The 11,922-nt window shown below is 36.0% G+C and overlaps 1 protein-coding gene across 3 annotated transcripts in view; it reads left to right on the top strand.

Annotated features, from left to right (window-relative positions):
- The window catches only part of RNMT (RNA guanine-7 methyltransferase), a 35,797-nt gene that overhangs the window by 157 nt on the left and 23,718 nt on the right, over positions 1-11,922 (top strand). Inside the window, exons 1-5 of one of the 3 annotated variants that reach the window (XM_045041052.1) lie at positions 21-569; positions 2,561-3,015; positions 4,647-4,782; positions 7,784-7,909; positions 10,664-10,779. In XM_045041052.1, coding sequence (XP_044896987.1) covers positions 2,599-3,015; positions 4,647-4,782; positions 7,784-7,909; positions 10,664-10,779 — 795 coding nt within the window. In that variant the 5' untranslated portion in view covers positions 21-569; positions 2,561-2,598. Of the gene's footprint in view, positions 1-20; positions 570-2,560; positions 3,016-4,320; positions 4,489-4,646; positions 4,783-7,783; positions 7,910-10,663; positions 10,780-11,922 lie in introns of those variants that run through there. The other 2 variants (XM_045041053.1, XM_003994994.6) reach the window with 2 other exon arrangements.

The following is an 11,922-nucleotide window of genomic DNA, read 5'->3' as shown; positions in this document are numbered from 1 at the left end:
CTCTTCTTTGAGTTTAGGCCCTCTGCTGCCTTCGTTCTTGAAGGAGGACTCCAACTCTTGACACGCGCTCGCTTCGCGTTAGCCCTGTTCCTTCAGTACTAGTAGCGAGGGATTTATTGTGCACTCAGCCAGGAGCTAAGTGGGCAGTACTTGTAGGAGTTGGCGGGCTCTGTTGCTTCTCCAGACCGAGCGAGCCGGGATCTGGAGAAGCCAGAATTGGAGCCTCAGGCCGCACCTCAGTGGTGCCGAGAAGGCGGGTTGGGGAGGGGCTGTCAGATCCTAAGAAGCGTCTGTAATGAGCGGCGGTTTGGAAATACGGACCCGAGGTTTAGTAAGAGCTAGGCCGCGCCAGTGACGGAAGAGGGTGAACTTGTCTGAAGATTTCCCTTCTCGCCTCTGTTGCGTCCTCCTAGGCCCCCGAGTTGACCCCCATCTAGCTGGCGGGTCGGGGCGGAACACTTACCTGCTTGAGGTTAAGCCAGGTGGCCCTGGCGCCCTACTCGGTTGTTCTTTGGGAAACTGAAATGACGAAGACATGGCCTGCCTCAGAGGTGTGACTGGAAAGCCAGGTCGAAATGCCTATTTGGATATTTAATAAACTTCCATCTCTATGTCAGTTTACTCCGTACCCTAAGCTCCTTCCTTGAGGATTCTGAGGGGCAGCTTTCTTTAGTTTGGAGTTTATTCATGATTGCACTTTGATGCTCAGCTTCTACTCTTACCTTACCCACCTCTGCGGTTCTTTGAAATTTTATGTTGTTTATTCTGACTTATTCGATTTTTTTTTTTTTACATCCCTTTCGTAGATATAGAGTTGCCTATAAAATACAATCCACTCTTACTCCTAATACTAATTTTAGGCGCTGATTGCAGCCAGCGATGTTAAATCACATTGGTTTATTGGAATTTAAACCAATTTTTGTTTCCTTAATAGGAAATAAGTGGCAGGGTGGAAAAGATAGGCGTTTGATAATTTTGTGACCAGTATTGCTACATAATGATTTTAAGTGGTTATTCTGAAAATTACACTTCTGGGTGATTTTTTTTTTCTTTTATTCAGTTCTTCCTAGTTTGGCACGTCTTGGTATTTTGTTACCTACCCCTTGGTTATTGAAAGCTAATATCCCTTGAAACTTTTCCTGGTTTATAGTGACTTGTTTTTACCTATTCCCTTAAGCAACCTCATTTCTTACTCTATTTCTTTACTCAAAAGACCTTTTCCCCCTTCTTCGTAATTTTCAGGTTCTGAATTTGCTGAATTTCATGGATTTTTTGACTGTTGCTCTCCCTTATCCATTTGGTTTGAATAATACAGCCTGACATTTTAAAAGTGGTATTTAGGCTGTAAGCTTCTTGAAGACTAACCAAATAGTGCCTTATTGAGATCCTTGTGTAGGAGTATAGTGAAATTGTCAAATGACTCAATAAATTTCTGTCCCAGGGGCGCCTAGGTGGCTCAGTCGGTTAAGTGTCTGACTTTGGCTCCGGTCATGATCTCACTGCTCATGGGTTTCAGCCCCAAGTGTGGCTCTGTGCTAACAACTCAGAGCCTGGAGCTTGCTTTAGATTCTGTGTCTCTGTCTCTCTCTGCCCCTCCCCTGCTCACACTCTGTCTCTCTCTCTCTCTCTCTCAAAAATAAATAAACATTAAAAAAACCCTCAAAAAAAATAAATTTCTGTCCTATAGTTCACTTATTTCTGTCCCCCTTCCATTTTACACATCGGTCTGTGAACATTTGAAACGGACTTAATAGTCATTAAGTTGCAGGCTGGGTCATGAAACTTCTTGTCCAAAGCTATTTATACTGTCTTTCCTTTCCAATTCTGACACCCATTATGAAATAAGGATTTCAGAAGTTAACTGTAGGTTCCCAGACTTTTCCTGTTCTTGGTGCCCTTAATATCTCTGATTATTTTTCTTAGTTAACCATGAAGGATTACTAATGGGATGTATACACCTGTTAGGTACTCTCAAGCTTTGAAGTCAGATTTGACATTGCCAACTTCATTTCCTGATTCACATTGATTTCCTGTGGTACCACCACAACCTCAGCTTCACAAAGTTCTGATGTCATTGAAAGGAATGTAGTGCAATCTATTCATTTGAAACCTCTATTTGAAGCTGTATTTGTGATATCTTCCAGATGTCAGATATCATGGTTTCCCTTAAAATTTTAAAATACCCTGCTGTACCTGTACAAGTTTGCTATAGTGTCCAGCTCACAATTTGGGAACCAAGGCTATAAAGTAAAGATCAGAGTAGAAATGAAACTAGTGCTTGTATAATACCCCCACTTCATCTGTCAGTTTCAATGGCAGTAATGACTTTTATGGATAAGATTGTATAAAGTGTTTGGGGATTATAGTTAGTACTTGCATATTAGCATATTCAGAGATTCATTTGTAATATAGACTAGTTAATATTTTCAATATTCTGTCTATAATGAGATTTTTTAACTCGTAGTTGATAACTGAGATTAAATGGCTAGCTTCTGGTTAAAATTGTTTTAAAGTTTCAGCCTTGATGTTTACGAGTAATATCAAACTTTTGCCATTCCAGTGTTAGTTTATGAAGTTTTACCATCTAAGTAATCAAAAATGGAAAATTCTGTGAAAGCAGAGTGTGAAAAGATCTCTCTTGAAGAGGCAAAAGCATCAACAGATTCGGAAACAGAGTCTTCATTCAGTATTAATGAAAACACAACCACTCCTGGGACTGGGCCCTCTGAAAAGGCTCCTATCTGTGGACATGTAGACACACCAAAAAAGAGAAAAATGGAATTTGAAGATGATATTGTAAAGGAAAGTTCTAGTTGTGGGGAAGATACTCCAACCAAGAAAAGAAAACTTGATGCTGAAATTGTTTCAGAGGAAAAAGGTTCTGGTGATGATGAAGGCATTTCAAGGAAAAGAAGAATGGAAACTGATGATTTTCCAAAAGATGAACCTTCTACTGGAGATGGCACACAGAAAAAGAGAAAAATAGAACTTGAGGATGTTCCTGAAAAGCAAAAAGTATGTTGAATGTGTTTTCTTTTACTCATAATGGAATATGTCACATTGGAATGTGGAGCAGCTGTGAGATAATACTGTTTTTTACATAATCTTAAACCTTAAGAATATAAGTTTGTAATTTTTTTTTATCTATTTGTAATAGATAATGTCTTAAAAGATAGAGTAGGTTTTTAACTCTGTAATTTAGTTGCTTTTATTTAGATGAAACTTCTAATTGAAATAATTTTTGTTATTTAAGAACTCTTATTTGACTAGAAACTTGAAAACCAGTTTTTATAGTTTGCTTTTTCTCAGTGTTTTAAAAAACCAGTTGATACATTTTTTTCCTTTTTTGTTAGGTATTCATCACTTTCTTGTGTCCTAACAGTAGAGATTATGACTTAAGATGATAAATTTCAGTATTACACCCAGCTTTACATTCCTTTCTTTAAGAACATTTCTTTTTAATGTGTTTATTTATTTTTGAGATAGAGAGAGACAGAGCATGAGCAGGGGAGGGAGCAGAGAGAGAGGGAGACACAGAATCGGAAGCAGGCTCCAGGCTCTGAGCTGTCAGCACAGAGCCCAACGCGGGGCTTGAACCCACGGATTGTGAGATCATGACCTGAGCTGAAGTCGGATGCTCAACCGACTGAGCCACCCAGGCACCCCTGCATTCCTTTCTTAATGTGATTCTTTAAATGATATTGTTTCTAACTTCTCATTGGTGTAGTACATGCAATTTTAAGGCTGATATTTAGCATGGATATTCTAGAACAAGGAACAGCAAGTTATTTTCATCTGGGAATACCATATTATGAAGGAATCTGAGGCAGAATCTGGATTTGAATAGAAAGAGTACTTCAGTGAATGAGTAAAAATTCTGCCATCAGTCTTGAAAAGTAAGGTGTCAGGCCAGGCATTTGTCGTTGGTGGAGTGTGAATTCTTGTTAACAGAGGGGAGCTTGTATTATAACCACAGTTTTCAAACTTTATTAGCAGCAGAACCTTTTTTTCAAGTGGAAATCTTAAACCTGATATGTAAGATAGGTAAAAGATGAAGCACTTTGGTTGAATGGGGAAATGTGGGAATTTGAAGCCCTTTACCTACCATAGCATTTTTGCAAAATGCTTAGTATCAGGTAAGGAGCACAAACTGAAACTTTGGAGTTAGATGAAGAGGAAAAAAAACAAAAAAACAAAAAAACCACAAAAACAAAACCATTGACATGAATACAGCTTATTGAGTTCTAATTCCTTTGTATTATTTAATGCTTATGTGAGTTTTAGGATAATATAACTTATTCCTATTTTATTCTCTTATAGGAACCCCATCCACTGATGGACATTTATTGAATTGAATAAATCAGAACTCTGGAAGAGTACTGGTTTTATTAAGACATTGACACCAAAATTATACAGATGAAAGATCAAGATGAAAATTTTAAACCAAGAGATGTTTTTAAATATTGGAAACGGGAGAACAAATCTTACGTATGATTATAATTAGTAGGATTATGTGGTCAATGTCATTGCTTTTTGAAGTTTACCAATTTTATTAGTATTTTATCCTTATATAGGTCAGATGCTCTTTTAAGGCTTATTTTTGCCATGTTCTGATCCTTAATTTTATTCCATTCTCTTATTTTCAGAACTTAGAAGAGGGACACAGTTCAGCAGTGGCTGCCCACTACAATGAACTTCAGGAAGTTGGTTTGGAGAAGCGTAGCCAAAGTCGTATTTTTTACCTCAGAAACTTTAATAATTGGATGAAAAGCGTCCTCATTGGTATATATGATTGATTTTTTATTTATAGTTTGGAATTTTTTATTTTAGCTTATGTCTCGGTTTTTTTTTTTTTTTTTTTCTTTCCAAATGGTTATACATTAAACTACTTGGTCTTTCATTCCTATTCATTTAATTATCCAGCCTTGACTTGGTAAAATTGGAGCAAAAATGAAAACTAGGCCTTTAAGATACATTTTTTTCATATTTACTTTTGGAGTAAATAAGATGTTGCTGAGTGTTTAATTGATATTAAGTTCATAAGTTAACCAGGCTTTCAAAAGGCAGTGTGCTCCTTTTATACTAAGAATTAAGGTTACCTAGTGCTATTAAGTAATTATTCTATGTTACTCTAATAGTTTTGGGGCAGTGACTCATTGTTGGATTAAGCATTCAGCTTCTATTAAGTCAAGAAAATGGGCATTGTCATGATTTTTCATCTCTAGGCCTTTAATGAGTTGGTAAAGATGGTGGTATCACCACATATGTGGTAATTTTTTATTGAACTTACACAGTGTCTGGGGAAAAGTAAAGTTTACTTTGAGGCTTGATAAAGACATCCAACTTTTTGGAGCCAGCCAGCATTTTATTTATGGAAACTCATCTTTAAAATTAAAATGTGGGGTGCCTGGGTGGCTCAGTCGGTTAAGTGTCCGACTCTTGATTTTGGCTGAGGTCGTAATCTCGAAGTTCATGGGATCCAGCTCTACACCTGCTTGGGATTCTCTCTCTCTGTCTTTCTGCCCCTCCCCTGCTCACGTGCATGCTCTCTCAAAATAAAAAAAACATTAAAAAAATTAAAATGCAAATCATTGGAGAAATATGATTCAGAACATATTTATTGCTCTATATATTTAACATATTAAGTAGATTCTTAGGTGAGTTTAGAGAATTTTTAAAAGCCAGTGTGTTTTGAAGTTTTTCACAGTAAGATTTTGGTGTTGTTTTTTTTTTATTTATTTAAAAGCCAGCCTCAGGAAAAGTGAGAATGCGTTTGTGATGACACTGGAAAGAATGAAGTGCTAATTATGGAGACTTTTTAGTAGTTTTGATGATAATTTACTAATTTTTATTTTACTTATTTTAAAGATTTTACTGTTTTAGTAATCTCTAAATCCAATGTGGGGCTTGAACTCACAACCCTTAGGTCAAAAGTCACATGCTTTACTGACCGAGTCAGCAAGGCATCCTAGTAATTTACTAATTTTTAAAGATACCTTATTCATTCTGAATAGTTATTAGGAGTGGGAACAAGGCTCATTATTTCGAACACATATTAATATTTTCTATCTCACTTTTGTTTTTCATACTCATTTTATTACAGAAATATGACTTATTTGTCTCTGCTGGTTTTCAGCTAGGGTAATTAAATGTTGCCTCCCAATTCCTCTCCGCCCCACCCCCCTTTTTAAGGTTAGTATTATGGCATTTTTAGTCTATACTTTTAAGGTAATCTTTGAACCCTAATTCTCATTTCTTTTCAGTTTTTCTTTTCCATTCCTCCTCATCATCAGTAACATAGAGAGCTTCTTGGGTATTTTTTCTGATGTGTCATTTGTTCTTGTATTTATTCATTGAATAAATATTTTTAAGTTCATCTGTATTTTTTACATCGTTGTATTATTTTTATAATCAGGGAAACAGGTCATTTTCAAAAAGTCATAAGTCAGATTTAACAAATTTTTTCTCCCTGCATATTCATGCTATTCTTTCTTCCTTCAGCAACTCTCTCATTGTGTGCTTTGCTATCTGCACCTGTCTTTCTGATTCTTTTGCAACAGTGTGGTCTGTGCCAAGTTCTGTCTCTGGCTTTTTCCTTTCTCTTTTCAAACACCCATTCTTTGTCATTCATTTATTATGCTATTTAAGTTTTCTAGGAGAAAATTAAATATAGAACATTGTGCTTCTGTCAAAGTTACTTTAACATCCTATGGACAGTGAAAGGCAGAAATATTTACACAGAGTATTTTAGCAGTCACAGTAGTACACACATGAAATAGGAACTGTTAAACTCAGAATAATAAGGACAAGAAGAGTAGATCTAGGATTCAGCATTGTATCAGGTTTTTGAGTTGCTGAATACTTCAGTTTTTTAAGAATATTAATAGGCCTTTAACTGATATTTGAACCATTTGGCTATTGCTACGTTGGACCATACTGATACTATTTTTTGGTTATTAATGTGATTTGGTAGATTGGGATGAAAGATTTTTTAGAGTGGTTTAAGAATTCTGATGATACTGGGGCACTGGGGTGGCTCAATTGGTTAAGTGTCCGACTTCAGCTCAGGTCATCACCTCACAGTTCGTGAGTTCGAGCCCTGTGTTGGGCTCTGTGCTGACAGCTTGAAGCCTAGAGCCTGCTTCAGATTCTGTGTCTCCCTCTGTCTCTCCTCCGCTTGCACCCTGTCTCTCTCTTTCTCTCTCAAAAGTAAATTAAAACGTTTAAAAAAAAATTGAAAAAAAAGAACTCTGATAGTAAAGTTAAGAGGTATGTATAGTTTTTGGACTTATATTTGTTATATTTGTTTTGGTGGTAAGCCTGACACCTTTTTTGAAAATCAAGCACTCTATGACCCCATAATTACTTTGATTTACGTAGGTATATTATAAGCTAAACATTTAGCTTTCAGAAAGAGAAAACTATAAAAATTACGATTAGGTTTTTTCCTTATCATGAGCAAGTGTTGGATTTTCTTGTATTAATTAGAATTTAAAATGTCTGCTATTCAGTGTTGAATCAAATTCTAAGAGTAACCTTCAAAAACCTGTCTTAACTTTCTAAAATACCAGACACATACTCTTTTATCTTTAATGCTAGAGGATGAACTTAACTAACTCTTAGTCATATTTTGAAATGTTTACCAAAAGTTATGAATTATATAAATGAATGTTTAATAGTTTATAGTAAATGTCAGGCAGAAGTTAGTAGGTTTTTAGGGGTTGCAGTTGATGCTGTAGTAAAAATGGAGGAAAGATCATTTCTTATGACTTATTTCTTTTAGGGGAATTTTTAGAAAAGGTACGACAGAAAAAAAAACGTGATATCACTGTTTTGGACCTGGGATGTGGCAAAGGTGGAGATTTGCTCAAGTGGAAAAAGGGAAGAATTAATAAGCTAGTTTGTACAGGTAAGGTAAATAATGGTGTGGGGAAGAATAATTCGTGATCAGTCAGGTAAATGGAAAATGAGCAGGATCTCATTATCACATGATACTAAAAGATCTTATAAGAAGATATCTGAGGCTGTGTGTGAGATGGGTGTTTTTTAAAAATGAATTATGAGACTTTACTGATGGTATTATGCAGTATAGTTAATGAGCCTGGTATAACTTGTCCTCCCTAAAAGGAAGGAAGTAATCAAAGAGTCATGTCTAAAACACAAACATGAAAAGACTTCCACTGGCCAAAGATAGGACAATTTCATCATCAAAAAGAATAGTGATTACAGTAGATTGAAACACCAAATAAAGGGGGAAAAAAAAACCCCAAACCCTCAGTATTCACCCTTCGAGGTTGCTATAGGAAACTTACTCATCATTCTGAAATTCATAAATTAAGGGGTGGGGGCTGAGTATGTATCTTCCTTACCTTATGTGAACTGTATTTCAAAGTAACCAAATGGTTGACAAAGAAAATTCCTCTTAACTAAAAACTCCTAATGAATAAATGCAGGAGGAATGATGAAAATCACTATTTTCCACCCTCAATGAAATAATAGATCTAAGCAACAATCATAGAAGTTGCTAAATCTATTAGGTGAAAAGTTGATAGGAATTTAATAACTGAATGAATCAAGCTCCTGAACCCACTGGTCAGTCTTAACACTGAAGTGGGACAAGCAGATGTTATGTTCTTCCAGTGCAATGAAATGTACAGCACCATCTATATAAAGTTACCTATTTTGACACTTCCCAAATTTATGGTTTTATGAGTGCCATACACCTTTATTTTTAAGATTGAGGATGAGAAAACTTTTGTGTATGTGCCTATATCTATTGATTATAGAAATTAAAACTGAGAATTTAAAGAATATTTTTAATCAATAAAAAATAAAGTTTAGTGACAAGACTAAAAATATTTTAGTCTTTAAAAATATTTTTCCAAATCCCTTTAGAGTATAGAAAAATAGGAGACAACTAGACTTTCATACCTGTTTCTGCATTCATTGTGTTTTGATGTGTTATTTTATTTGATGAATAGTTGTAGTGAAGGAGTATTTTAACACTTTTCAGATAATTGAGCATATTCATCTTTGATATTATATCAAAACTCAACAGATAGGGGCGCCTGGGTGGCTCAGCCGGTTAAGCGTCCGACTTCAGCTCAGGTCACGATCTCAAGCAGTCCGTGAGTTCGAGCCCTGCGTTGGGCTCTGTGCTGACAGCTCAGAGCCTGGAGCCTGTTTCAGATTCTGTGTCTCCCTCTCTCTGACCCTCCCCTGTTCATGCTCCGTCTCTCTCTGTCTCAAAAATAAATAAAAACGTTAAAAAAAAAATAAAAAAAAAAACTCAAGAGATAGTAGTTCCTTACAGATAGTTATAATGTGGCATCTGAATCTGTATCAATGAACTTTTTATATTCTGTTACATTTAAATCCATTGGTCTGTCTTGCGCTTTGAATGGATCTTTTCCCTGTAAGATTTTGTAATATTTGGAAAATAATGTTCACTAAAGTTATGCAGATCTTCTAAATGTTGACATCAAGAAATCACTTTTTTTTTTTTTAATTTTTTTTTTCAACGTTTTATTTATTTTTGGGACAGAGAGAGACAGAGCATGAATGGGGGAGGGACAGAGAGAGAGGGAGACACAGAATCGGAAACAGGCTCCAGGCTCTGAGCCATCAGCCCAGAGCCCGACGCGGGGCTCGAACTCACGGACCGCAAGATCGTGACCTGGCTGAAGTCAGACGCTTAACCGACTGCGCCACTCAGGCGCCCCTAGAAATCACATTTTTTTTAATGTTACCATCAATCAGAAAAGTTTAAGTATTGGGAAGATGCCCAGCCTGTGGTGGTAGATAGAAGTGTTTCAGATTGTAATTTTCACTTGAAATCTCAAGTTTTATCATGGGTAACAAATACTGTCCTTTGTTTTCCTTGCAGTGGAGGTTCACTTTGTTCATTTTCAAAAAATGTCTGCCAAATCACCAAGTCTAAATAACCGGTTTATCTGTCACTGGTTCTTTCAAGTGAAAACAATTTTCTGTGAAAAAAGTGTCCAGTACAGCTCACAACACAGTCACACTGGTCCTGTTCAAACTTTGTTAGGTAGCACAGATATTCTGTTACTTTCCATTTCATCACACAGAATATTGAAAAAGAGCTGAGCTTTATCAAGAGCATTCTTAAATGAAATTAGGTTTTGGGGTTTTTTTGTCCATGCTTGTTTGTAGTGGTGAAGAAGATATTAAGTATTACGTGTACCATTTGGTGCTGCTACCTTGTATTCATGATAAGGTGCCAGCATTTTACTTTTCATTGCTTTTGCACCATCAGTGCAAATCTCAACATGGAAAAAGCAAGTAACATTCTATTAAAAAAAGCAAACTTGATATTTTCTGAGCTGGGCACATAGTTTAGGTTTTATAATTCAAATTGGAGTCTAAATTTTCTACTTTTAACTTGGAATAAGCATTTAAAAATAATGACGGGACGTTTCTGTTGTCCGTATCTATTGAGAAAGCTTTTAATCCTTTTAAAAAGTAATAGGATATTTGCATTTGAACAGAGACTTTCTTTTGTTTTGAAGAAAATAGAACCTCCTTGCTTTTACTAAGGTTCAGTTTGGATTAATGTGTAGATTTGTTCCATCTTTGCATTTACATTTTATTTCTTTAGGTCTTTGCCAGTTACTAATGTCTGTCCCTTTCTGCCTTGCAGATATCGCTGATGTTTCTGTCAAACAGTGTCAGCAGCGGTATGAGGACATGAAAAATCGTTGTCGTGACAATGAATATATTTTCAACGCAGAATTTATAACTGCTGATTGTTCAAAGGTACAGAATTTTTTTAATTTGTCTATTTATTTATTTTATTTATTTATTTTTAGAGGTGGGGGTAGTGGCAGAGGTGGAGAGAGAGAAAGAAAGAAAGGGAAAGGAAGGAAAGAAAGAAAGAGACAAAGAAAAAAAGAAAGTAAGTCAGTCCCAAGCAGGCTGCATGCTGTCAGCACAAGGCCCAGTGCAGGGCTCCATCCCGCAACCTTGTGATTATGACCTGAGCCAAAATCAAGAGTCAGATGCTCAACTAGGTACCCTTGTCAATTTATGTTTTATATTTTCCCTTTGGATAAATGATGTGTTTTAAAAATCAGTTCATTCTTTTAAAATGTGCTTTGAAACATTAAAAATCTCAAGACATGCATTTTCAGTTTCAACTGGAAATTCTATTAATGGTAAATTTTCTTAAATGACCCACTGAGTATTTCTGGGAACTTTTTGCTTTTAATAATTTGAACTCTTGAAATCACTTGTTGCTTTTCCATTCAGACAAGATTTATTTTCCGGTATTTTGAAAAAGAACTGAACTTATGTTTTGTTTACAGTATAATTTATTAGGGTAGTTTCCCAGCATATCAGAGTTTGCTGCTTTCCACCTTCCACCTGTTTCTGAATTTCCTAACAACTATGAAGTTTAAGAACTACAGTGGCACTTGAATAGTGAAAGTCTCACCTTGACCTTTAATGCTTTGTCTGACTCATTTGCTCATTAAACTATTATAGCTATCTTTAATCCTATACGTTTTGTTTGCAGTTGTGAAAGTGAAGTGGAAAAGTGGTAGTATACTGCTAGAATGTCAGAAACCTTTAAAAACACTTCTGCATGTTTATAAAGTATCCCATGGGTGGCGCAGTCGGTTAAGCGTCTGACTTCAGCCAGGTCACGATCTCACGGTCCGTGAGTTCGAGCCCCGCATCGTGCTCTGGGCTGATGGCTCGGAGCCTGGAGCCTGTTTCTGATTCTGTGTCTCCCTCTCTCTGCCCCTCGCCCATTCATGCTCTGTCTCTCTCTGTCCCAAAAATAAATAAACGTTGAAAAAAAAATTTTTTTTTAATAAAAAATAAAATAAATAAAGTATCCCAAAGGCCAGCTTTATGTTTTTTAAACATACTGTTAAAGTTACTGTTCAACATCATTTT

Source organism: Felis catus, chromosome D3 (genome assembly GCF_018350175.1).
Source record: "Felis catus isolate Fca126 chromosome D3, F.catus_Fca126_mat1.0, whole genome shotgun sequence".
NCBI lineage: Eukaryota > Metazoa > Chordata > Mammalia > Carnivora > Felidae > Felis > Felis catus.
Note: the sequence above shows the minus strand (reverse complement) of the source record. Positions and strands in the feature narration are given on the sequence as shown.